The sequence below is a fragment of the Scomber scombrus genome, chromosome 12, assembly GCF_963691925.1.
Source record: "Scomber scombrus chromosome 12, fScoSco1.1, whole genome shotgun sequence".
NCBI lineage: Eukaryota > Metazoa > Chordata > Actinopteri > Scombriformes > Scombridae > Scomber > Scomber scombrus.
In genome coordinates this window covers 10937335-10965153 of record NC_084981.1, presented here as the reverse complement: position 1 = coordinate 10965153, position 27819 = coordinate 10937335, and the positions used below count along the sequence as shown (strand labels likewise).

General features: G+C 41.3%; 2 protein-coding genes across 3 annotated transcripts in view; one reads left to right on the top strand and one right to left on the bottom strand.

Annotated features, from left to right (window-relative positions):
• Positions 1–496, bottom strand: part of mcu (mitochondrial calcium uniporter) — a 68476-nt gene extending 67980 nt beyond the window's left edge. Inside the window, exon 1 of one of the 2 annotated variants that reach the window (XM_062430235.1) lies at positions 392–496. In XM_062430235.1, the coding sequence (XP_062286219.1) occupies positions 392–433 (42 nt within the window). In that variant the 5' untranslated portion in view covers positions 434–496. The remainder of the gene's footprint in view (positions 1–391) is intronic. The other variant, XM_062430236.1, reaches the window with a different exon arrangement.
• On the top strand, positions 415–27013 carry micu1 (mitochondrial calcium uptake 1). Its single transcript, XM_062430230.1, has 11 exons — positions 415–578; positions 1844–2036; positions 4057–4219; positions 7107–7150; positions 18509–18623; positions 20329–20411; positions 20631–20831; positions 22393–22530; positions 24073–24181; positions 25870–25959; positions 26125–27013. Exons 1-11 carry the CDS (start codon positions 415–417, stop codon positions 26283–26285), a joined length of 1461 nt encoding a protein of 486 aa, XP_062286214.1. The 3' UTR covers positions 26286–27013.
• Positions 27014–27819: the final 806 nt, after the last annotated feature.

Genomic DNA, 27819 nt, shown 5'->3' with positions numbered 1-27819 from the left:
CATGGTATCGATGTTACAGTTAGGTACATGCAGTAATATGAATACAATCCGTGACCTAAACATTTACTGCACGACTATGGGCGACACCACTCAGCCTTGCAGCAATTTTTTGGGCTTAGCAGGGACTCACAGGTGAGACCAGCAGTAAAAAGACTGCTGTGCATATTCAGTAAGCTGCAAACCTGGAAGCTACAAACTTTTTTTCGCTGTAGGTGCCAGACGAGCAATTCTTATTGGACCGAATTTTGTGTACCGTTACATCTTTATTTCATTTAGGTCAAGCCATGTACAAGGTTTTGACTCAGTGTTGTTTTTCTGCCATCATATCCTGGATAAAATGCCCCAAATCAAAATGGAAGAGCAAGTGTCTGTCTTCTCTGTTTCACCTCACCTTTACTCTTTTCTCTCTGCAGGATGTTCCGCTTGCGGGCATTGTCCGCAGTTTCGGTGGGTCTGGGGCAGCTGTCCCGACGCTACCACAGTGGGGCAACGCGAGGGTCAGGGCAGAGGAGACTCATGCTGGCAGCCCTGGCTGGAGTAACTGGTGTGTCTGCTAGCGCTGGACTCCTCTGGACAAGGTAGAACTGAGCCCATTAATACATCCTTGTGCTTCTTTGTTCTATTCAGAAAACAATAATGACCTTCTACTACTTCAATTAAATTCAAATCAGCTCCTCTGAAGCTAACTGGTTTTCAAATAAAAAAACACACAATAAACACAAACAATTAAGCCCCACAGATAAAAACAGCCTGAAAACACAAAATATATATTGGTGCAAAGATAATAAATGAAATACTAAATACTGGGGGTACTCTCCAAATTAAATTAAGTTTATGTTTGCGACCAAAATGATGTGTTTGGTTTGCCTTTGATTGCCATTGGCTGGTAGTTGAAACTGATTTTCATGACTCCTTGATACTATGTTGCTTGTAATTTTCTGGTTTGATTTTAATATGTGTATGTATTGTTTGTATTTTGAGCTGCGTTTTTCCGCTTTTCCTATCACGTCAAACATTTTTGTCTTGAGTGACACACCACTCTTTGAAGCGTGTCGTCTTGTGTCTTTCTTTAGACGATCAGTCCTCTCTTTATCTGCTCCCATTAAACAAATAGACCTTGATCCATATTGAATAAACTAGCATTTGCTTACGGTGCAGTATTAGACAGCAGTTTAACTTTTGAGCTCATGCCAAATTCGATTCCCCCACATTACACAGCCGTTGGGGACACCAAGTTTTCTTACGTGTATCTCTTATGACATGCTAAGGAACCGCCCAAAGGGTGTCACAATGTTTTTATGGCTATCCATTACTAAGGAGGCTTGTGTTTGTTTAGGACTAAGCTGTATAGAGGGTGTTGACGTGAGAGCTCTATGGGGACATGGTGACTGTGCTGCAGGAGGCAGAGTGATGGATGGTGCCTCAGGGCATTTGAGACCGATGGGAAGAGACTGTTCCAGGCCTCAGGCTTTATTCTACTTGTGTCTCATTAAACTGAATTATTAAGTTTGCCCCAGACAGACCCAGATATTTATTATTATAATTATAATTATTATTCCAATTTTCAATTTAGTCCAAAAATCGCCAAGTGGGAGTTTGCCATGGTAGACCTATCCACACTGCACCGACAAGCAAAACACACATTTAAGCACATTATCTCTCTTATTTCCTCTCTTTTAACTCTTTTTAGTGACAAAGCAACAGCACATACTACACTTTGTACTAGAGTATAAAACAGAGAAATATTGCTATAGTTAACCTTCCCGAAAGACTACATAAGAGTGTCCCCCAGGTGTTCACCCGTTTCTAATCAGATTTTTTTGTTGCTGTCATTGAAAACTAGAGCGTATGCAGATGCGGGGCCTTCTGTTGGACACTTTGAGAAGCCGGGCGCACAGGAAGATGATTTTGTGAAGGATACAGACTCGGAGACGGAGTCAGAGAAATCAGTGGAGGCCAGCAATGGAGATGAAGCAACGGATGATGGTGGTGAGGGGAAAAAAAAGAAGCCACGCTCTGGATTCCGTGACCGCAAGGTAATCAATAAACAATAAACATTCAGCCGTTCAGTCAGTCTGCTGTTTAATTCACCTCAAGAATGGTGTTTTGAAAGTCCTCCCAATCAATGCTCAATATGCAAACGCCAGTATATTTTGACAGAATATTTTACGGAGACACACAAAGGTAATCGGCATGCATTTCTGCTGTCATAAACAACAGAAATGTACCACCCGTAAGATTTTATTGCTGTTAATTAGGCAGTGGATGATAAAGGACAAACAGGAAGGGCCTTTGATACGATGCCAAATAAACACAGTTTAGTTAGCTCTGCATATTAATGTTGGACGACCAGGGAGAATGAAAAGGGAAGTGCTTTAAACAATAGATGCAATTATTTTCAAAACAATGTGATGAAACGGTACATCTGACTTATGGGTAAGGATGTGAAGATTGCGCAATCACTCTTGCAGCAGCCGTCGTCTGTTGAAAGCATATAGATGTCTGGGGAGCAACCCGTTTGATTGAATCACAGCATCACAGGATTCACTAGTGTGTCGGTAAAAATAGGTTGTTTGTGGGAGCTCACTCACGATGTCAAATAAAGGATCTAGGTTTGCTAAAGCTCTCTGTCCTTAGTAAACTCTGTGCAAATACTGTACGTGTGAGAAAATGTCTGCTTCGAAGGCCGTCCCTGATGTGGTCAAATTTTGATGTGAGTTTTACAGTATGTGTGGTGAAAAATACTTAAACATAGTTTCATTTTAGTAAAAATGTTTTGAGTTCCTTGATCCTTCAATGTGTTTTTGTCTTTATTTTGTCAAATGCGTAAAAGGACTTTGTGAATAATATCTACTCGAATGCAAAATTTGTGCCAAGAGGGACTTCACTCTAATGTGTGTTTAAAATTCACTGCATTCACTTTCTCCCTCTTCAACTGATTTACCATTCTTATCTCAAATGTTGGCTAACCTTTGAAAGTGTGTGGTAAAAAAAAAAAAGATAAATAACTGATGTGACTTGGATTTCACCCCTCGGGCTATGTATGTGCAGTGTTTGTAATGAAAGAGCACAAATAGCTGAAAGCTCAAAAGAACAGGCTTGATTCTCCATCGGTGTGGTGATGCTGAGATCAGTAGCCTGTAAATCTGAGGAGATGAGAGCCAGAGTGAGATGACAACATAGCCCTAGCTTTCCATCAGTCAGATTCCCTGGCTTTTCCGTATGACTGTCCCATAACCTCTCATCCATACACTGATGGCTGCCTCTTGTGGAGGTACGCTCCTGGTGATTTCCCTTAAGACAAGTAATGTCCGCTAAAGAAGAGGAACCAACAAAGAGGCATGTAATCATAGTTTCCAACTCAAGAAGAGAATCTAGTTTGATCAGAGGCTTTGTATCACTATCTGTTAGGTAGATAACATCAGAAAGTAGAAGCTGTAAAAATGTGTGTTACTTTTTCCATGGGAAGTTGGTGCAGTGCACAAGCTCACTTGGCGTCACATAAAATAACAGTCTGTGTCCCAAACCGACAGAGCACTGTCATTTTCTCTGCTGTGCAGCATCTGTTTCAAACGTTCTGCAGAAAAGAGTGTCAAAACAAACAATGATGTGGCTCATGTGTGGAACAGAGGTAAAAAAATATATTTTCCTCCTATTTCCCAAATGTTGAATTGCAGTTTGTTAGTGACATCGTGCTCTTAGCTTATCGTTCTTATGTGTGCTTATCTGTGATAGTCCTCTGGTTTCCCTTTCTGTCAGTCACACTGATCCTGAAAACACTTTCTTTCCTGTTTTGATTAAGTGGAAGTTGACTCAGCAACTGGTAGGTTAATATCCCTTGCTAGCAAGACTGACATCTTGTTTTCCTGCTGCCAATTCCTTCAGTATTCTGCTCACTCCTTCTTTTCACTCTCCCTGAAATCATCTCCCTTGCTTCACGTAGGATTGGAGTATTGCTGGTTCTTTGATCCTGTTGATGCTTAGGTACATCAGAGTGGTGTTCATGCCAAGTGTGTGAAATTGTGTCATTAATTTTGCTTCTTGTCGGGTTGGCAGGTGATGGAGTATGAGAACAGGATAAGGGCCTACTCAACTCCAGACAAGATTTTCCGCTACTTTGCCACACTGAAGGTCATCGGTGAGCATGGAGACGCTGAGGTTTACATGACGCCTCAGGACTTCATACGCTCCATCACTCCTAACGAGAAGCAGCCAGAGAGTGAGTCTTCTCTCTTTCCCCCCATTTATGCTTAGTCCTTGCCAATGACTTCTTCCCTATTACACTCACTGGCATGGCATGTTCCCGTTACCCGTGCTGAGATCATATCATTCCAACGTCAGAGCCTTACCCAACACACCTCCCCCAGTGCTCCATCCAGCTAGAGGAACACGTGGTGGAGAGTGGGGGGGCAGGTGGGGGGCGGGTGGTAACTGGGCTGTCCGATCATGCTGAGGCGAGGTAATCACGGCACAGCAGTTGGTGTGTCAATTAACAGGTTCAAACCAGAGCAGATCTCTCTTGCGTCACACATGGAGCCAGCGACAGATATTTGATCTGCAGCCACAGGAGGGTCGGGAAAGCAGAGAGCTTACAACTTGGCACAGACACGTTTCAGCACCACTCTTAATTTTATCTGTCATTAACAGGTTATTCCAGTGCACCAAAATTAATTTAGTTTTGTGTGACATTTTATTGTATGGGGGTATATTATCTTCCATCACAGACCTGCGGTTGAATGCTCACACTTTTAGCGCCATTACAGTCTGAGTGTTCATCGACAGTGAAGGAGTCAAGCCTGCAGTTAGCACTTAAGAAAGACTTAGCTGGGCCTGTCACGTCTGCATCGCCATTCCTGCTCAACTCAGCACTTCCATCTCTTAAACACGCTCAAGCTTTTGCCTAGCTCAGCCACAAGTGACCTTCCATTCATAGACCCGGCACATGTCACGATTCCCTCAGCTCTTCCTTTCTTTATCCTTACTTTAGCCCATCCAAGCTGGAATTAAATTAGCGATGAGCTGGGCTCTGTTGGATAAGTGAAGATTTAGGAAAAGCAGATGGAAAAAGCGAAGAGAAACTGGAGTTTATTTCATAGGCAGCCACGTCATTCTCTTCTCCAAACTTCCAGACATGAACCTGATGAATAACAAAGATAGTTAAATTGTTTTTGCCCCATATGAATTTGAATTTGGGTGTGGCAGTACTAAAACCGGTAGACAGAACAGCTGCGTCCTATTTCAGAGGCTGAATCATCAGAAGGACATGGTACACAAATTAGGGTCCTTCAAAGCACCCGAAGGCCAAGCTAAACCTGCATCCCAAATAAGACAGTCTTGCCTCATGCAGACCAATGCTAAAGGTGCTTTCAGGTGGCCTTTATCAACTTTTAAAGTAAAAAATGTAGCCGCCAACAGTGCAAAAACAACAGGAAGGGAATATCTTACAGTTCTTGGCTTCTACATAAGCACATGAAGGATGACTGGAAGATTAGGTGCAACTATGATAAATATGCCCATGTCTTCTATTTGCCTGCAGTGCCTTAATGTCATAGCCAGGATGCTAACAAGAGCAAACAGTGGCCTTTTTACCTGGTTTTCATTATTCACACCTTGCAATGTCTCTGGCCATGTTTTATATTTATCAGTGACTCAGTGTGGAGTGCACATACCTGGTGAATATAACATGGTTACATAATATCTCCTGACGTTACAGTTTGGCATTGGTTGCTTGAATGCTTGTTTAAGAACTGACCAGCACAAATTGGATATGAGATAATGACGGCTATGAAGGATAGACCATTTAAGTCCTCCATATCTGGGCAAAAAATAGACTGTGTCTCTAAAATGTGACAAGCCCTGTTATTCTGTCTACAAATCCAGGCTTAGATCGGAAATCCAGCAAGCGTCTACATTATTAACAATGATAACTGACCTGAGGTTAAGTATTATTGATGCAGGGACACAATAAGCCATGCTGCCTGATCCCTGGATAGTTTGTTTCCCGGTTAAAAGATCTGGTATTAAATTGGAAGAGAATTCAGGTTTTTATAATGTCCTGCATGTATTTACTTGTTTACTTTCATTACAGCAGAGGAAAAAGACAGTGGTAAGGGGTTTATGGAGGCTTCTGGTGTGATAAGTGGCGATTACTGTAATGCTGATAAAGCCAACATCAAACAAACACTTTATTGGTGTTTAGTTCAATTTATTCTACCGTCGCCCTCAAAGTCAATCTTATTTAACACAGATTTAACAAGTCAGCGTGCTACTAGTCTTTGTGTGACTTGTCACTGCATGCTTCATCATTCAACAGATAAAAACAGTTTCCTCGCATAAGAGGTTTAGAAAATAAGCTACTCGACGAGGTTTATTAGTTTCAATTACTTAGTTTGAAGGTAAGATGGATTTCTTTTTCCTCAAAATTCACATCTCATGTTTGAAGTATATTTGATTTACTTTAGTAAGAAGTAGGGAACATCAAATTTGTTGTCATCCTTGCAGGGAGTAGAATCATATTCAGCTACAAAATAAATTAAATAACTTGTTTTTGTTTGTTCTTTTACTTTTGTATAAAAAGACATGACATGACTAAAGGACAAAACACAAGTGCACAGCAAAGACTAATAATTCTCATCTGATTTTTATGTGTTCTTAGTCACTGTGTTAGCATGATATAATGACATTGATTTCCTTACTGCTTACTGTGTATATAAATATAAATAAGGATTTAGCTGCTAATTCATTTCTTCTACCCCACATATTGCATATTGTTGATCTTTGTGCTGCTTAAACCCTGGTTGAGAAGTCTGTTATCGCAAATGATTACAAAAATCAAAGCTGAATGGTGATGATTGTTTTTTTTAAAGAATTGGCAAAATGAAAATGGGTTATTAATGACTATTATTAATCTTTAGCACGTCAGTGATTACCAGTGATGCAGTAATGACACCAAGTAGATACATTTGGTCTGCTTCATGCCAGGCATACATCTTGATGGCCCCGCTGTGTAACTAGTGTGCCTCTCATCTCATCATCATTGTTTGTTATAATATTTGTCTCCTAATCTGCATGTCTCTGTTTATTGTCTCTGTCTGTCTGTTTTTCAGATTTAGGCCTGGATCAGTTCATTGTGAAACGCTATGATGGGAAGGTAAGAAGTGGGCGTCTTGGTGGTAGAGAGTCAAAGGGTCAACTTAGCAATCATGGAGGCAGTTTTTCATAATTATATAAATGTTTCAATTCTGTCTCATGAATGTAATTTGAAAGAACTATTTAAAAAAAATGTTAATTAAGTGAGTCCTATTCATATTTTATCTAGGTTATTTTTCTTGCCACTGCCCAACATGCAAGTCTACCAGAGGGGTTTGTTCCCCAGACTAGCCAAAGTCAATAATGGCTTAAAGGATCAGGTCACCCTAAATATTCAAAACATATTTTTCTCACTTACCCTATTAACCTCTGGTGGTGTGTGGCCATGCAGATAATTTCAGTTTTATTTGCAGAGGTTTGAGATATCTGCCCCTGAAACTTTGCCTCTACCTCCGCATGTTGGAGGTGAATAAAAAAATGTTGTGCTCCTTAAATGCTAAAAAATATAATGTGAAAGCTAAACAGTAACATGTTTTCCCACAAACAACGCTACAGTCACTCACAGACTTCACATTTCTCAGCAGTTTTCATATATATGGGCATTTCTTCAGTCTAAAGTCATTCCAAATAAAAACTTAGTATTCAGCAAAAACCTTAAAACCAGTGTATACGTTTTTTTTCTGGGAAAGTTATCTTTTCAGAAGGTTGTCAGAAATCTGTCCCTCCTCGGAAAACATTAGGCCAATAAAGTCCTCAGAATACAGTAAGGTTTTTATGTGTTCATGAGTTTTAAAAGTAGTAGTAGTAGTAGAAATTATAACTTAGGTTTTAAAAAGTAGGGTCTCATGTCGATGCAGTAGTGTAGGAACTGTTAAGTGGGGGGAAAAATATCAAAGATGTTATTATCTCTGAATGAAAAAATAAAATCCCACCAACTGACAGAACTGGTCATTACTTAACAAACACAATGGTGCCTTCATGTGTATGCTTCCATGTAAATGAACTTAAGTTGTTCATCAAAAGTTGTTTTTTTTTGTTTATTTTAAATGTGCCTGTTGCTGAATCTCAATCCTTATAGATTTAATATTATATAATATAATGAAATCCTTCTATGAAATTCAATATAAAGAAAAGAACGACCACATTCCTTTATATTGCAGGGTGAAATGGCATTGAAGAAAGTGGATAAATAGAACTGGAGTGATGAATTGAGGTGATAACTCAGTGTCGTGGAAATAAACAAACACTCAGGGGCAGTGGGCTAACTGTACCATAAAATATGATATATGATAAGAGATAGTGAGGCAAATAAACCGTTGCATTCTGTCAACAAAGTGTGCAGATATTAATGGAAAAAATCGCAAATTATACAGTTGGAGAAAGTAAACTTGCACTTCTGGGCCTTGTTAATTGTTTTTGTACATATTATTCTTTGTGTATATATTTCTTTAAGCTTTTTCTTTGCTGTCTGCTCTTTTAAAGTCGACTCAAATTATTTTAGATATGCAGATTGAGATTAGATCCTTCTGTCAGCATGTTCAGAAAAAGGCTCTAATGAAGATAAATATTGTTGTCAACCTGTGCTTTCAGTCGCAAAGCACATTATGGGATAGTTCAGACACCTGTTTAAGAAAAGCCTGGCAGCTCCACACCTAATGATTAAATGTGGACATGTACAAAGTGGGTCTGCCCACTGCATAATGACCTATTTAAAGACAGTAACCGCAGGTGAACCTTGGACTATGCTAGCCCTCTATGGCTACAGATTGACATGAAGGAGCTAGTCTCAGTGCTCTAAGTAATAACATTTTCTTTGTTCACAGTCAGGAAGGTAGAAGCCATCAATATATATTATAAACATAATTATTTTCATTACTGCTTTCCTTGATATTGATTTGTGACCATTACTGTCCTCTCTGTGATCCCAAGAAGTATCTCTCACACCCAGCTGCCAACCGCGCTCATTCATTTAGTGTTAGCTAATCATCAGCATGAGGATTGTAGTTTCTAACCTCATTACAAAACCCATCAGGCCTCAGGCTGGTATGATGATGAGTAACTGTGTACCCCATGTTGTAGTCAGATAAGCTGCACCAAGACAGTGAAGCAAAAGAGAGGACAAGGAACATTTCTTTATCGCAACTTCCTTCATTTACACTCTTGTCCACTCCTGGAAATCATGATTTTACTAAGACCCACTGTATGTTTTATGAAAGAACCCCCAGAACTCATTTATAAAGCCTGTCAACCAAAAAGCTTTGGCTATACATTAATCAAAAGGCAAACTCTGTGGCGGGACTAAAATCGAAATGTAGCACTCTACATTTATGGCCCTTCTCTGCTTATGTAAATGTTGCTCGTATCTCCAGGCCGTGTGTTTCTTTTATTTGCCAGGCAAATCTCTAGACACATGGCTTTCTCTGATACTGTATTTAGCTTTGGTTATCCCCAGAGATTTTCCTGCTATGGCCAGAGTGGTCCGAGCACTCCCCACCCCCCTCCCCCTTTTGCTTACAGACACATGCCTGATCCTGCATTGGCTTGATGGGTACCTCTAGCTAGTTGGAGGAGGAATAAACCCTTACTGTTTCCCGCCAAGAAGCCATGAAATGTAGTTCACATGAAACCAAACACTGCAGTGAATTACATCTAGATGAAATAGCCACGGCAGTATAGTGGAGCAATATCTGTAGTGTGTGTAAATCATGAACTTGATGTAGGGTGTGGTGAAGTACAAAGGGAGCTTTTCAGGTGGGGGTTGGGTGGCAAACTAAGACGAAGGCTAAGGTCGATGGCAGAGAGGAGTGTAGTATTGTGTGCGAGTAACATGAGAGCTCTCTTAAAAGACCTTAGTGTCTCATTTCCTGTGGTTTTATTTAAAAATAGGCACACCAGCTAAGAGATTTGTCACATAAGGACCATTTTGGCCAAACGGGATTGTGTGAAAATGTTCGTGCTATGAACCTCTCACTTCACCCTCCACCCCTCCCCTCCCCGCCCTCTCCTGCTGACACTTAATTTGTTCCAGGTTCAGTCTGTATGTAAGGCAAACATAATATACCCTGTGTGGTTGTTTAATTATCGTTGTTTGTATTGACTCATCCTGTCTGTTTTATTTTTATTTTCCTGTCCTGGGAACACAGTTATTTTAGTCTTTTAATGGGATTCCTTGTGTTTGTTCAGCCAACTGTGTCTCACCTGTTTCTGATGTTAAGTCGTTAATCTGTGTTTTCTCCTCCAACCTTATACATGTGGGCATGCTTTCAGCTGCCACAATCTTACATTGACGTGACCTGATGTTGCCATTGTTGAACTGTTGATTATTCTCTCGTGCTCTTATAAACCATCCTCTCTCATTCACATAACAAGTAATCCCTACATTTTCTCTCTCTTCCCTTGAATAACCACCATCCTCCCAAAATCCCCACTTTTTCTCTTTCTCCCCCCCCCCCCAATCATTCCACCTACTGATCCCCATTCTCCACCCAAAAACTCCCCACCCCTCCTCCTCATCATCAACTTCCTCCCTCCCTCCTTCCCTCCCTACCATCTCCTTCCTCTTCTGCCCCTCCCTCTCTGCAGGACTTCTGGCAGGTATGGGGTGTGTGCCGAGCAGCATGTGTGCACCTGAATGAAATACTGCACTTTGTAGTCACTACCTACTCCCTACTTCTACTTTATACTTTTTTCCTTCCTATGTCTTTCTCTATTTTTTATCTCTTTTTATAACTCACTCTCTCACTCCTCCCTAGTATTGTGGAGGGCATAGCTACTCACTGTTGTTAGTCCAGGGGAACAGCTAAGTAAGTAGTTTCTCAGCTTCAGCAAGTCTGAAAACTAGAGTCGTGGCCCCAGTTACGTTTACGACCACTATGCATAGGACAGCAGCCAAACTGTGCATTAAAGTGTATATTTTTTATCAAGAAATCAGTGGACTGGTCATAAAATGCTGAATTTACATCTTGTCTTTCTCACACATGGTGTATGAGCAGTAGGTGTCGCACACAGCAGGAAGGGGGAAGTTACACAGTATGAGGATAGAAGTAGAATAGAGCACCACCACTGTATTTTCTCATATAATAAGCAGATTATATCATGGCCACTAGATTATTGGCTGGCAGGTGTCCAGCAAAATTGCATAGTGGTTCATTTCAAACATACACTTTAAACTGCAGGTAACCTTACTAATGCAGCTTTTCCCTGTGGTAAGTGACCATGGTATAAGCACTATAATACACTCTGAGATGTCCTAATATGGAAAATGACACATTTGGTGGAGAAAGCACCACTCTGCCTCTTCACCTCTGCCTCATCTGTTATTTTCTTATATTAGGACACTAATTCAACAACATAAATGTGTATAGTTTGTTCATTTCAGCTTGTTTCTAACAACGTCAATGTTTCAATTTCACCAAAGTGCAATTGAGAAATCTTTGGTGCTTTGAATGTTCTGATATACACATTTATGTGGGTAAGTTTAGCTAAATGAGCTTTGATCTATAAGCTTTATCTACTAAATGATTTGGCCTTTAAGCAGGTCTGAATGCCAGTCAGTCAGGGTGATATGAAGATAAGCAAAGAGCAGCAAAGCAGGCTACAACCTGTTCAGCTTTTTAATGATGGGGAGTGTCAGAAACTGAAGAAGGTGTGCACGCTATTGTGTGTGCACTTGTATCAAATATACATACTCTGTATTGTTATTGGATGTTGTATTGGAGACCTCCCCACTGCTCTTTGTATACTTTATTGGAGACAGCTGTCTGCTATGCCTTCCCTGCTGAATTATTAAAAGTAAAGAATTTATACTTTGGCTCTACAGGGATTATTTAACACTACCGCAGCACTGCTACATAATTTGCTGATTAGTCATTGCCCCAAAGTAAAGTTTACATACATATGTACTGTAATTTAAAAAAGTCAAACTTTGCAAAGCCGAGATGCAAAGAGCAGCTAAAATGAGTCATTTATAAGGGACTTGTATTGGTCAAATGATAGCAGTGCTGTTCCCCTGCACTCCCTCTGTCTTGCTTTATAAATACTCCTTTTCCTCCTCATCCTTTCATCTTTTCTAAGAAATATCAGTTCCAGCTTTCCACATGCTTTGGCACTCTTGTCTTTTTCCCAGCATGCCCTGCTCTATTGCCTGTATCTCTCAGAGAAAGTAGCTGGTGGTGGCGCCCCCTCTCTGCGCATGGTGGCATCACAGGGTGGTTTTGGACGGTGGTTGGTGGTTCAGGAAATGGCTCTGTTAGCTAAAGTTGAGGCTGTATCGATGTGCTTGATAGCCTTCACTAATCCATCTTCTGGATTGTCCAGATGTCAATGCTGCATGATTTCTGTAGAGCATGGTTTTAGACTCATTGAAGGCAGCACTCGGTCTGTAGATCTAAAATGTATCCAAACTGTTCCTACATGCTGTGGCCCTCTCTGTATGAAAAGCCACAGCATCCGCCGCCTGACCTACTGCAACTGGGAGCGGACACCTGTCACTCAGGGGGAATGCGGAGGGGGCTGTACCAATGGAAACAAGCCTCTTGTCACACCAGCTGTTGTCATGTTCACTCTTTCTAATTTCACAGGAAACTCCCGAGGGCCACTGTTTGGACAGTCACTGCTCTATTTCTCTCTCTTTTGAGTCTTCAATTCTCACTTGCTTTCTTTTCCCTCTCTGTCTTTCTGTATTGGTGTCTATGAAAGCTTACACATACACACACAAACACACAAACATATTCACACACTAGATCCTTCTCTTTCTCTCTGTCCTCTTCTAACCCTATAGAGTTTGGATTGATCTGTACACCTGGTCAGCTAATTGGGTTCCCTGTCCTCTCTTGTGAACAGCTGCCATTCCTCGGAGACTCAAATTTGTTTATTGAGTGTTCCGCATCAAGGTCCATTATTTTGAATGTGCTCCCAGAATAATTATGAGTTATTAACAGTACACCTGCTCTGTGGTTACCCCTGGGATGAGAGGTTGAAAGCTAATACATTAGTGTTCTTTCCACCCACACACCCACCCACCCACTCACCTACAGACTGTAGTGGTTTGGTCCAAAGGTATCAGCCACTCTGGTGGTCAGTAATAGATTTTAGTTATGTGTGTGTTTGTGTCAAGTATGTCACTGTGTAGTGTGTACGTGGTTTTCTTTGGAGCTTGGATGGAGACAGTGGTGTAGTTGTACATGTTGCAGCACAGGGCAAGTGAGAGCTTTCAGTCACCATTTAGAAATGTCAGCCTCAGTCCTGAGTTGACTTTACCCTCATTGAATTCCCTTTTTCCTGAAACGCTTTCATTCTGCCTGCCAAAGTGATAGTGACCCCAGAGCAACCAGATCACACAAAGCAATACAAAGGACATACATGTAATGGTACCGATATATTATTAATGCACCCACCCACACACACACACACACACACACACACACTGTCCGTCCCCCAACTGTCCGTTTGTCACTCCATACACGTCTCCTTTTTAAATCATTATCTCCCTACTGATGCATCTCTCCAGTACACAGAGTTCCATTGAGACTCCCCTGTACAAAAGATGAAGGGCCGCTTGAGGACAGGCATCACTCAAGCACACACGCATTCTCTATACACATAAATGCATAGACTAAGAGAGTGGGAGCAGATTCCCGCTTTGCAGCTTTTCATCTTTAGTGGCAGGTTGCAGAGTAAATCCATAAACTCATCTCTTTGTTGTGGTAGTCAGAGGAGACTGCATAGACAACAGTCATACTATCACATCTTTGAAAAACCATTGTGTTGTTAGTTTGATAATCAATATTTCAAAGTTTGAACAGAAAATATGTGGCTGACTGTATATACTTATCTCTCCTCATCCCCTCCCCTCTACTGTTATCGGGGTATCTGCAGCTGCAGTGTTGGACAGGGCCACAGATCTAATCAATAACTAAGCACTGCAGCCAGTACAGTGGCATTAGAGAGGGCCAAGTCCATCAGCTCCTAAGCCAAGTGCCTGGCCACACAAACTGCTGGTGGAGCAGTGTAAAGTGAATAATGAGAGTGAAGCAAGCAGGAAATTATACAATGGATTGGAGGAGCATGGCATATTTTTAGTAACTGAATATCCATGTTCGAAGATTGCAGAATAACGTGTTAAAAATTTCTCTTCTCAATTACAGTCTCTTGAAAAACTGCCTCTTTTCTTTTGTTATGACACTGTGATGCCGCGTGTCAAATAAATATATGCCTCTGTATCGGCACAGCTGTCACATAACTGAACCCATCAGAGAAAAAGTGCTGTGTGGTTCATTTGATCATATTTAGTTGTTTATGTTGTATATTTGTTTGGAAGAATAAATGGAGGGGAAGATATTAAAGCTTTCATCATTGTTGAGAGTTATCTGCAGCCATTGATGGTTCACTGAAGCTGAGGGTGAAAAATACATTTAAAAAACAAGTAATTCCTCAACACACTTTAACAATGAAGTGTGAACATGCGGCAGAGCTGTCACGTAGTTTCAGATTTATGCCTTCACATTGGCGACAGCAGCATCTGTCAATCCCATTCTCATGAACGCGATATCTCAGCAACGACTTGAGGGAATTTCTTCAAATTTGGCACAAACATCCACTTTGACACAAGGATGAACTGACTGGAATTTGGTTGTCAAAGGTCAAAAAGGTCTCACTTTTTGGCCATAACTCAAGAATTAATATGCTAATTACGACAACGTTTCCACATAGATGTCTAATAGGATAAAATGATGAAATGGTGACATTTCATATGCAAAAGGCCAAATGTCAACTTTATTGTGACATCATAATGCTCTGCAAAACACTTCTCTGGCCATTATTCAAGGCCATAACTCAGGAACAGACCACATTTCACAGTTGGTTTTGGTGACACTAATCTAGGTGTCCACTTTGAAACTGTGGTGATTATATACTGTTGATCTGCTGAGCTGCAGGTTTGAAGATATGTGTGAAGCATCCACGCTTTAGAATTCAAACATCCATATCTGAAGGATTCTCTTGCTGTCAGAAACACAACTTTGTGTTCTATCAGAATTTATTGGCCAACCATGTGAACACATACAAGGAAAACACACTTGCTACATTAATTAAATTTCTTCACTACAAATATCATGAAATTGGGCAGACATGGATGTATTTGCAACTTGACTGGTTGGTGGAGGCATACAACCGCAAGCTGCTATTTCTCATTTAATTTTTTGTTTAGTTTTTTAAGTTTTACTTTGCAGTTTGCTGAGAAAGCGTTTCTTAGCCACTCATGTGAAATGAGCAGTAAGAAATGTAGCCTTTTTGCATGCATGCCACTGGCTGTTCATGACTTGCATGAGTCTCATTTGTTGGACTCTTTAAGCTTGGGCTAGTTGAAATTTGGCCAGGGCTGCTCGGTAGCCTGGTGCACTGGAGAGATTAGCCCTTATCAGACCCTTAACCCCGCCTGTGTGTGTATATGACAGCAGTACAGTCAGCTGCCCCGCCGCCAGCACCATCCAGCCAGCAGCTCTGTCAGCACTGTGTTTCTGCCTCAGCTCACAGGCTAGTTGGGCTGTTCAGTCCTTCGTATGAACACTGCCTGTGGACTTGGACATAGAGTAGCTGACACAGAGAGACATGCAGGAAGACATGAATGGGCTCAAGGCAGAGACTTGAAGTGAAATCTCGCTCTCTTACACACATCAGTAACAGAGCTGACACTGATCAACAGACACACACCGACAGACAAGGCGTTAGCTTTTAATTAACTTGAGTGCCGCTGCAATTAGAAGATCAGTACTTTGGGAAAAATTTACGAAGAGTGTTAAATAGTGACTCTGATGTAGTTGGGATCCGTGTAGTGATTGCAGCAGCAGCGTGTCTTATGGTCATAACGTCCTCTGAGTTGATGAATCAAAACTGATGAAGGACAAGAGTGATGAGACACAGAATCCATCTGGGGAATTAAGTAATGTAATATGTATCTCGCTTAGATAAAACTCATTTACCATTTGTCTGAAGTATATAATCTATGTTGTAGTGTGAAGCAGCATCTTGCTGGATCACCTCATGTTGCATACCTTCAGTGAGCGGTAGAGGCTGACACCAGTGATAGAAAGATAAAGAATGATCGGGAAGATAGGACAGCAGAGCCACAAGCTTAAAAGCCAAAAAGATACCCACAGCTTGACAGACACAAATGTCTCACACTGCCATACGTCTTAATGTGGACTTTAGAGAGAGAGAGGGCAGAATGTTTTATCATACATTTGTCAGAGAGATGTACATATGATGCACGATATGTATGTGGGAAAGAGCAATAGAGTGAAAGCTGTGGAGTCGGATTAAAGCTTTTTGTGTGTTTATTGGTTCGTATACCAACGCAGGCTTTGAAATATTTTCTTTTATCAGCTGTTTATGTTCTTTGGTTCCACTCTTCAGCCTTTATATTTGGATTTGTTTTCCTTGAATGTCAGTTTGGCTATTCTGCGGGGGTGGTTTTGTCCTTGACATATGACGGTGTAAAGTGGGAGTTATTAGACCCAGTGTCCTCTGTGCCTCTGTTTTGATCATTATAATGAGGCCAAGTGTGTTTATTTCTCTCATGTGCGTGGTTATGTGGGTGTCTGTGTGGGCAGTATTTTATGTGTGCGCCCATTGGAATACAGAGTCGAGTGGTTGTGTGTGTTGTTAATGTTATAGTGGACTGACATCAAGGCTATAGTTTACTTCAGACCCAGCGGGCTTTCTGTGTATGGCATCGTTCTAAACTCGGTACTGGATACCAACCCCTTTCTCATTCACGTTTTCCTCTTATCTCTCTTTTCTATCTCTGACCGTTTTTAGTTCTCTATCACAAACACATACATGGAAACACATACAAATCTTCCACTCTCAAGGCACCAAGAATATCTCTCTCTTTCTCTCCACGAGTAGCACTGCTCCAAAAATAACTTTTTTCTCTCTCTTTCACCTCCCCCTCTCTCTCCCACTCCCTTCTCCCCATATACTGTAAATGTAGATACCATCAATAATAAATGTTACAGTAGAAACCACTATTTTCTATATTTGCATCAGTGACGTGTAAGAGTCAAGATGGACACGAATTGGGGGTAGTGATACATTTTGTAAGCTTATACTGATCGTCTTTAGGAGCCATTATATGTATCTCACGAGGAGGGAGTCGGTATATGGGGAATGAATTTATGCTATTTAGGGGACTACCACCAAATTCTAGTTTTCAGATATGTTTTCCCATTAAATAAATGTTTCGCCCATCTCTTTCAGGCAATCTGAAATATGACATTCAGATTGCCTGAAAAATATGAAATATGAGAAATGGTGGAATGGATACAATAGGCACAAACAGCCTTGTCAGTAAAGCTGTTATTGACAAGGTTGGAAAATCAATCTTTACTTAACACACTTAAGACATGCTTTGCTTAAGCTGAAGACATAATTGTATTCTTAATTTGTGTGGTATCCCCTAATGGTCTTGTTTTGGACACAATGTTTTGTTTGTGTGTGCTGTGTGCGACAATATGAATGCACTTGCGTCTTTGTCATTCAAGGCCCTGCTAAAGACAGCAGAGGCCACGCTGCTCTCTAACAGTTGTCTCTCCTCCTTCCTCCTCCTCTGAAATGGACCTCTTACAGACGGAGGTAACTCCACAAGCGCTCAGCGTGGCCCAGCCACCCCCTCCACACTCCCCTTTAGGCATGCTCTATCCGTCTGTCCACTCTGTTTGGTGGAGTGTCCTACAAGTGGGACACTGTATATCAAGTCTCTATCACTGAGTGTGTCGTGTGCATGTGATTAAATCACACTTTCATGCAATGCTGTGAATATACACATGCTAACAAAAAAAACCTGTCAGCTAACTGTGCGTTTGTGTGTGTGTCTGTGTGAAAGAGAGTAAAGTCACTTTGCTTTTAATGATTAATAGATTTGAGCTGTGTTACAGATATGGTTTATCAATAGTGTGTGTTTGTGCTACAGTCTCTCGTGATGTTTCTGTTCTCTTTATGTCAATTTCACTCTGTGAGTACAACCTCTGGTGTATAATGTTTGTACGTGAACTGGCCACAGACTGATTGTTTGACACTGCCCACTCACCTACGTGTACGGCTTCATGTGTATGCAGCACTTGCATGACTGTTCTACTACTCAACCATCTCTCCATAGTCATCCTTATGCATTGTGATTTTGTTTTAGTGTGTGTGTGTGTGTGTGTGTGTGTATGTGTGTGTGTAAGCACAGTGTGTGTGTACGTTTCTGTGTCTGAGCATGTCTCTGGATGAGCTTCGCTCTTAAACACACACTTTTGCTTGCACACACACAGAGCCGCCATACCTGGGGCAGCAGTACAAGCTACAAGTCTTGTGCTGAATCATGTGAAATGATTTTAATATAGCTTCTTCCTTTTTTTGCTGTGGCCTGGATGAGCAGAAGATAGCCCAGGAGAGGGAGAAGTTTGCAGATGAGGACAGCATATTTTACACACTGGGAGAATGCGGCCTTATCTCCTTCTCTGACTACATCTTCCTCACCACTGTGCTGTCCAGTAAGTACATTATTGAACTGTACAGACTGTCCAGAGATTTAATATTTCTTATGAGCCACCCCATTCAACCCTGCGTTCCTCAAACTTTGCACACTGATCAAGAATCAAATCCCATAACGATCTATCTATCTTCTCTGTTCTCTGCTTTCTTACTGCTGTCAGTTACAACAGAAAGTGATGAGGAAATAATTTTCCAATATAACATTATTAGCCAGGATAAAAAGCTGCCTGTCTGTTAAGCAATAATCTGTAGAAGTCGAGTGGATAAGGCATTAATAGAAATGGAGTAAATTTCACATTTATGCCTCCTTTCTGAATGTGTCAGGCTCTACTGTAATAAAAATGTAGCCCCGACCTTCCTCTCCAATCACTAGTAAACTTTTATCCCGAGCTTAGCGCAACCATTTATTATAATCAGTTCATATGGAGAAATTCTCCGGGGAAGTTTTCAAGGACAAGTCAGTCTTAAACAGACAGGGCAGGATGCCTTATGGCTAGTTTCAATCCATTTAACACGGCCACCAAAATAGTACAAAGGAGGACATATTTTGCCTAACAGACGCAGACATTGGTTCCAACCTCAGAGTGATACATATTTATTGCTTTGAATCTGAATTCTTTGTCAGAGAAGACAAGATTAATCTTTAATATTTCCCTTAAAGGAACTGAGTTGTTGAAGGAGTAAATGTAATAAGAGGAATTTAACAAATAAAGGTTATACAGTGTAGTGTGTGAATATCAGGGCAGCAACACATTTTGTTACTGCTTTGATTTGAGAGTATTTGATCCACATCAGATGAACAGAATTGAAAATGTTTCCCTTTTACAGTTACACAAAACAACAAATGGGTTGTTGGCCAAATATGGACAATGCTTTATAAACATGACATAGCATTAAATATTAAATGTATTGTAGAAAGTCTAGATTTTAGTAGTAATTGTCTAAATAGATTAGGATAGTCAAAGCAAAGGCATAAACCATATACAGTATGTTTGATGTGAATCTGAACCAGATACCATAAATACAATGCCTGTTATATGTAAAATGTGCTCTACAAAAGATGGAAGTATAGCGTGCAGCAGTATTTAATGTATACAGTGTGGAATAGTTGTAAGCATTTGAAAAATACCAACAAATGATTTGATATTTTATAAAGCTATAGGAATTTTATGAATTGAATATATGAATTTACAGTGAGTTGATCTGATATGAAAAATATGAATCATATATAAATTAATAATGCTACACATCATCTTATGCTTATCTACAGAAAGTAATCAGGGATGTGTTATGAGGAATAATGTGTCAGTATGTTGCAAAATTATATTTGCATAAAATGCACTGATTGCAAAAAACTGCAGCAAATGTAAATTCAAATATAGTTGGGTTTTTTTCTTTTCTTCAAATGCTGTATTCCTTGTTCATATAGGCAGTGCAAAGTCTGTTGACAGAATGTGGGACTGATTGTCTAGTGATCATTGTGCAGTCTGATGGCAACTAAAGCACCACTGGGGGCTGCGATGAAGGCTGAAAATTCTGCACAGTTGATGTGTAATGACCGAGTCACTATTGAATTCTTAAGCCGTTGTCTGGGTTGATCCAGTGTGGCGTGATGTTTTTATATTGTGATGTATTGATTTAAGAATATGTTTCTTTGTTTGTGTGTGTCTGTGTGTGTGTCTGTGTCTGTCCTGTGGTGTCCAGCTCCCCAAAGGAACTTTGAGATTGCTTTCAAGATGTTTGATCTGAATGGTGATGGAGAGGTGGACCTGGAGGAGTTTGAACAGGTTAGTTTGTGACCAGCAGTAGTCACACACTAACACGCATAAACAAAATCAATAAATTGAAAGAGACACCAGGTTAAATGGCCAGTCCACACATTCAAACTGTGCTTTAATATTTGTAATATCTGTGATTTTCTTTCTTGCTTTCTTTCTTTTTTTTAACCCGCTCTGCTACTTGAATCTGATCGATGTTTGACCCACATTTCAACTTCACTTCTCCAGGTCCAGAGCATCATTCGCTCCCAGACCAGTATGGGCATGCGGCACCGTGACCGCTCCACCACAGGAAATACCCTGAAGACAGCCGGCTGCAGCTCTGCTCTCACCACCTACTTCTTTGGAGTAGACCTCAAGGGAAAACTCACCATAGGCAGCTTCCTGGAGTTTCAGAGGAAACTGCAGCATGATGTGCTCAGACTAGAGGTAATGAAAAGGGGAACGTGAATGAGGTGGAAGATTACACTGAGAGTATGAATCTCCTCGTTTACTGCACTATTTTGCACAGTTATAATGAATTCAATTAGCAGCTTTGTTATCATGTTAAATCTTCTGTACCTATCCAGGGACTACATAAAAATTAACAGCATCCCGACAAAGAGGAAGTAAATATTGCCATCTGTATTACATTTACTCCCCCAGTAGACACATGAGCTCAAATATGTTCAAATCAAGAGCAGGAGAGAAGTAAGGAGGCAGTGACAGTTGAATGTTAGACATTATTCAAAGGAAGACACTGTGCACGCACTCACTCCTGGCTGTATCAAGTATAAAATCCATCTCCTGTCTTTTTCTCCTCAGTGATGCCACTTGCTTCTCCAGTAACATTAACTGATTGGTGTTGAGCATATGGTTATTCTATTAATTAGCGTGGGTAGTGTCGATCTCATACTCTGAACCATAATTGGCGCTGTCATCTAAAGCTCCAAGAGTAGGACGCGAGTCTGAGCATCTGCCAGAAAGAAAGAGCTATCTGTCAGGTCTTAACGATAACACGATGCTCTGAGAGTGAAATCATAATGCTGCAGATAAGACTGACACAGTTTTAACATGGTTGTTTTTCCTGAAGTCTCTATTTTACATGCTCGCCTTTAACTCATCTTTTTATGTAATTGCTGAGACTGCAGCTCACCCTCAGGCCATGTTTTATCAGATGGAGATATTTTTTTCACACACCTTCCCTCACTTATCCAGGGGTTAAAGTTCTCAGACACCATGCTGAGTTCAGGCGTAGAGCAGTTTTAAATTCATATGATACTTAATTCAACACATTGTACACATTTCCTCCTGGACAGCTTTCAGTCTCACAAGTCTTCTCTCGATGTAATCCCTGCTTGTCTCACTTCTCTTATTCTCACAATTTGTAACACTTATAAAACCACTCTTTGAATTCTAGAGCTGCAACGATTAGTCGATCAACGGAAAATTAATTACCAGCTATTTTGATACTCAATTCATCATTTTGAGTAATTTTTTTACAACATAAATGTCATGATAAACCAGAGCTACCATCATTAACTGGACCTCACAAACAGTAGATTCTTCATGGTTACATGAATGGTCCAGTAACCCCTGGAATAGTCACTCCAGGCTTACTTTGGCTTAGTCAGCTGCCTCTTTCAATTTACACGACAATAACGTTACAACAATAACAGTTTGAGAGGTCGGCACATTCAGAGAGAGAAGAGGAAGGCAGCCGTGTGGTTGTCAAACAGCCTCAAACATAATTCAACTGGATTGACCTGACACAGCCAAGGCCCACTGCTGTTAAGCCATTCTCCAGTGCAACATTGTAAAAAAAAAAATGCACATGTAGATTTAATGTCACCAAGCCAGCCGCAAGCATGATTCAACCCGAAGCCTGACACCAGTATTTACTGTTTCCCATCTCCCCATGTCCTCCTTCTCCTATTAATTTGTTTGTCCCTCTGCACAGCACTCAATCTTTATCTGCCTCTCTCTCTCTCTTGCCCCCCTTCACCTCCAGTTTGAGAGGAACGATCCTGTGGACGGCAGAATCAGTGAGAGACAGTTCGGGGGTATGCTGTTGGCCTACAGTGGCGTCCAGTCTCGTAAACTCAAGCAGATGCAGAAGGGCTTGAAAAAGATGTTTAAGGATGCACAGGTAGATAAATATGTGTGTGTGTTTTTTTTTATTCCTGTGTGCATGGAACTGTGAGATGAGCGATTTGTGCTTTATGGTTATATGTGGTTGTGAGTGTTTTTAACTAGCAGGCCGACATACGCAGATGTGTGACAGACGGTGTGTGCCTGTAGGAAAAGGGACATTTTGAGTGTGTGTGAGAGACAGTATTGAGAGGTAACGCATCACGGGGAGAGGACAGCACATTCGGGGCCTGACGTTATCCACCTCACCAGCACTCACTCTCTCCAATTCCTTTGCCTTCTGCTATCTCTGTTTGTGATGACCAAATAAAGTGCGCCCAGTCCTCAGCAGGAGGGCATAAGTTAGTCCTTGATGTCTCCCTGAGCTCCTTAGTAAACTCCTTCTCTGACAGTGTCTCTGTAGTCTTTCACCTCTTCTGTTTGGCCTTGTCTTCCCCCTCATTTGCTCTTCTATCAAACAACAAATGCTTATTCAGTTTAGTCAACTTCAGACTGAATAACACCATGACTTAGCAAGGTTTCTAACAAACAAAAAAAAGATTTTCGACTTTCCATTACTCAGCCATTCTTACACCCAAAAAACACCTCATTGCTTCAAGCAAGTCAAATGGCTCCACTGGGACAAACCAAACGGGGGGAATCTAAAAATATTCAAGACTTAAAGGGCTTGAAGTCAAATTCAGGACATGCTTATCCCTTTCCCGTTTCCAGTGATTTGAATTAACTTTGGTTTCATGCTAGTTTTGCTTCACTTTAATGAGTCCCATCAGTCAATTGACTGAAGTCACACCCAAGCATATCCCCCAGAGGTGTTGCAGCAAAAAATGCCCCCCCCCCCTTTTAAAAAAATCTTTAAAGCTAGCAGGCATCACACTGTCGCTTGTTGGTATACATTGAAGCACCACCGATGTCAGACTGAGCTCTGATGAGGAAAGTTTGACGATGAAATGCAACGTTTAGCAGACAAAAGAAAACGCTGCAGTTCCTCCCAGGCATGGGAGAGAAAAAAATGAGCCGGGGTGCTGCCAGAGCGGTGTCTCGCTAAGGAATTAGACTGCAGTAAGCATCTTTCTCTCTCTCTCTCCTCCTCTTCCACTGTTTTCCCCTCTTTCCCCATTCTGCTTTCTTTCTCTCTCAACCTGTATGGTAAATAAAGAAAAAAGTGATATTTACTGTCTAAGACCAGCTGTTTACTTTTTTTTATGAGAAGAAGCTCATCAGCAGCGTGGCAGCTGTGTGACTGTACATCTGTTAATATGCCTGTACTTTTGTGCATGTGTGTCTTAGACCGTCTGTTTCCTGTCCGTCCACGGCACACTTGTTCATCCATGTGTGTCCAGTGCTTCTGCCCGCTTCCTTTCGGTCATTTGTGTCACACCGCTGCACTGTTTCCCCAAACCGCTTTGCGCAATTGCAGCTCTTGTCATGACAATACTTGGTTGATTTTTCACATGATTGCATTGCTGTGAGGTTTCAGGTAAAAACTGTCGGAACTATTTGTTCCCGACCTTTTTTTCTCATATATTCTTTTCTTGTGTAGGGCATCACATTTGAGGAGGTGGAGAATTTCTTCACTTTCCTGAAAAACGTGAATGATGTGGACACAGCCCTCAGTTTCTACCACATGGCTGGAGCGTCCATAGATAAAGGTACACCCCAGATTTGCCCTTTTCCTCTGATATTCTCTCTTTGTTCCTAATTCCTCCCCTTTAGAAATCTAAAGGAGATCTAAAGGGGAGGAATTAGGCCGCCATTTCCTCTGTCTCCCAGGGCTGTTAACAGTCCAGCCAGCCAGATCAGCTTCCCACATCTCTTCTCTTTTTCTCTCCCAATCCTAGCTCAACCATTTGCTTAACCATTTGCCATCTGTATGTCCATCCATCCATTCATCTACTACTACTACTTCTTCCAGGCCTTACAGCTTCAATTAAAAGACCAGGAGCATACATGCATGACATATTACTTCCAACTTGACAGTGCAGGCTACTGATGCCTAGTGACACATGCCAGCATCATCGCAAGGAAATGCAGGAGGGCTTTCACGATGCTGACCTGTCATCACATGGTTGCTTTTTGCCTCCTAATCACCAACAATTCACTGCAGTCCTACTTCTTAACACTGTATCTACAATGCATATTTACGAAGGCTAATTACTAAGTGTCAAATCACAATTTTTTGTTGATTATTTCTAACTAAATTCATTCACCTTATAGATTGTCTCAATGAAAGTCAATTTAATGTGGGAGCAGCACAGGCAAAGAGAAAACCTGTAGCCTTTATAGCATGGCAGTTGTTTGATAAGTCAATGTCTCCTTCATTAATGGCAGTTATTCAGCCCCTCGATAAGCCTCCATATGTTTTCTGTCAGCACATCCATTAGCTCAAATTCAACGATGGAACAGCTGCTGCTTTAAGGGAGCGCATGATCTACCCAGAGGTGCTTGTTTCCAGAGTATGATTTCAGAAGTACGCCTACACACTAACAAGCCGTGTGTGTGTGTAAGTGTGTTGTGGAGGAGCATTAAAAACATCTCGCTTCTCCTCGTGAAGATCTGCCAGGCATACGTCTGCCAATTATCTCCGTCGTCCGTGCAGTCTTCCTACCATTCCAGAAGTACCTCTAATAGTTTTCTCTTCACTGATGAATCTTTTTCATCTCACTCTCAAATCTGACCATTTCACACCCTTTTACTGCAGTTTCCCATATATATCTCATATATATGTGTTATCTAGATATCTAGTCTTCAAGGTAGAAAAGGAATCCACTAATGAGACTTTTTGAGGAGCAATTTGCCTTTTTTCATTTCCATTTTCAGGGTGATTTTGTCAGGCATTCTTTTCATCCTGGCCCCTCTACTGATCCTCATATTCCTCTGTTTCTCTTTACCTTCCCTCCTCCGTTTGTGTGCCTTGAAGTCTAATAATCAATGATTGTGGTCGAGACCAAGGAGATTTTCATCATTTTGTTGTTTGTTGCATGACAGAGGCATTTTTCTTCCTAATACATGACACCTCCATCTTTTTCTCATTCTTTTCAGTCAGTCTCATTCTCAGCAAGATGCTCTGATGCTGTCTGCCCCTCCTTCTCCTCCTCCTCCTCCTCTTCTTGCTCCTCTCAGCCCCTTCTTTCTCTTTCTTGTGTCTTTCACAGTCTCCCCTGTGAATGGCAGCCCTGCCTGCTATTGATCCAAAGCAGTTTGACTCACACACCATGTCCCTCCACATGGGCCATTTATGAGCTGGCTCGAGTGAGTCTGTGTCCACTAGCACCTCTATTACTCTCTCCCACAAACAGTGAATCTTTTTTATCTGTGGTTCCCTCCCTCTGTCTCCTAGTTACCATGAAGCAGGTGGCCCGTACCGTGGCCAAGGTGGAGCTGTCAGATCATGTGTGCGACGTGGTGTTCGCTCTGTTCGACTGTGACGGTAAGTAGCCAGCTGGTTAATCTCAGCGCTCCTCTGCAAATATTCCTGTGAAGAAATAACACCTCTGCTGATGGGTGGAAATCATCAAAATCTATTGAATCCTCTTACTTACTCTCCCTCTATTATTTCATCATCTCCCTCCCCTGTCCACTCCTCCCCTCTCAGGGAATGGGGAGCTAAGTAATAAGGAGTTTATAGCCATTATGAAGCAGCGTCTGATGCGTGGGCTGGAGAAACCCAAGGACATGGGCTTCACTCGTCTGGTGCGCGCCATGGTGAAGTGTGCCCAGGACACCGCCTGGGACTTTGCCATGCCAAAGACATAATCGAGACAGGATGAAGTGTGTGAGCGTGAGACAAAGACAGCATGCGAATACAACATCAGCAGCATCAAAGGCATTCTCCTTCAACAGGTCACAAGAATATAAATACACAAGTAATGCAATGAACTCATTAGGACAGATGCTCTGAGGGGCACCATCAATCATTACTGCATGTCAGTGTAGTTCAAGCTATCAATATAGTTCCTGAAGCATGCTGACGCCGCACTGTGTGTCCCGAAAGGCTTTTCCTAGCATGTCTTTCGAAGGCATCTCGGGTATTTGTATATGTATATTTGCCATATTCTGCAGAGGAAGGCCAGCAGGTAACTGTGTGACCCCTTTTTTCGAACGCTAAAACAGCACTTTTTTTTATCAGTAGTTAACATGTTTCACTGCAAAAGGCAAAAATCAATCAAAGAAATCAATCTTATTTGAATTGTATCTCTATAAATGCCACCGTATGTCTGTCCTATACTAATGACAGACATTTATTTCTTTGATGGGGCACCGACCCTCGTGTCTGTAATCTCATAATCACCTCTTTGTTCAGCCTGCTAGCTCCAGCTGCATCTTTGCTCAAATTGGCTCATAAAGGATCCATGATAAAGTGTCGCTCTATAATGTACTGTTTAAAGTGTGTATTATTCTGATTATTATTGCTCTCTGAAATACTTTATATATAAGACGGATGTTAAAAGAAATGCTCTATTAAAGATGTTTTTAATAATGTACATCTGATTACATTTACATGACTGTGTTCTGTATGGCGTGTAAATCGGGTTGTTGTCTTGCCATGTTCTCATTTTCACTCTTTTGGGATTAGCAAGACTAATCTATGGGGCACCAAGGAAGTTTTTTGTCATGTAATGAAATGGGGTGTGATATTTTTTTGAGCAGAACGCATGGCTGATTGTATGCAGTGGCTTTGAGTGAGTGCCAGAGGAAGAAAAAGATGGTTGTGTGTGTGTGTGTGTGTGTGTGTGTGTGTGTGTGTGTGTGTGTGTGTGTGTGTGTGTGTGTGTGTGTGTGTGTGTGTGTGTGTGTGTGTGTGTGTGTGTGTGTGTGTGTGTGTGTGTGTGTGTGTGTGTGTGTGTGTGTGCACAAGAGCAGTCAGCAGTTTTGTCTAATTGAAATGGACGGCATAGACAGTCCTAGGCCTCTGCTGCCCATTAAAAGATTGTCCTGCAGCCCCCTCTGTACACACACTGTGCTGCATTGGCCTGAGACGAGCTGACTGGCTCGCTCACTTGCACACGGACACAGTGCGACTGACAGGCGGAAGTGCTACTCAGGAGTGATTGCTAGGCAGGAGATAAGGTTGAAGGAGGAAGGAGGAGGTTGAAGTGTGGCATTGCAATCACTTGGAGTTTAAGATCATATGAAACTGAACATCCTCGCCTTCACAGTTGCTTATTTGGACAGGCCAAAACACAAAGACATTCAATTTGCAAAGATACTTATCTGATGAAAGCAGTATATTTTCACATCTGAGAAGCTGGAATCGGTGAATGGTTGAGTTTCTTCCAGTTGACAATTC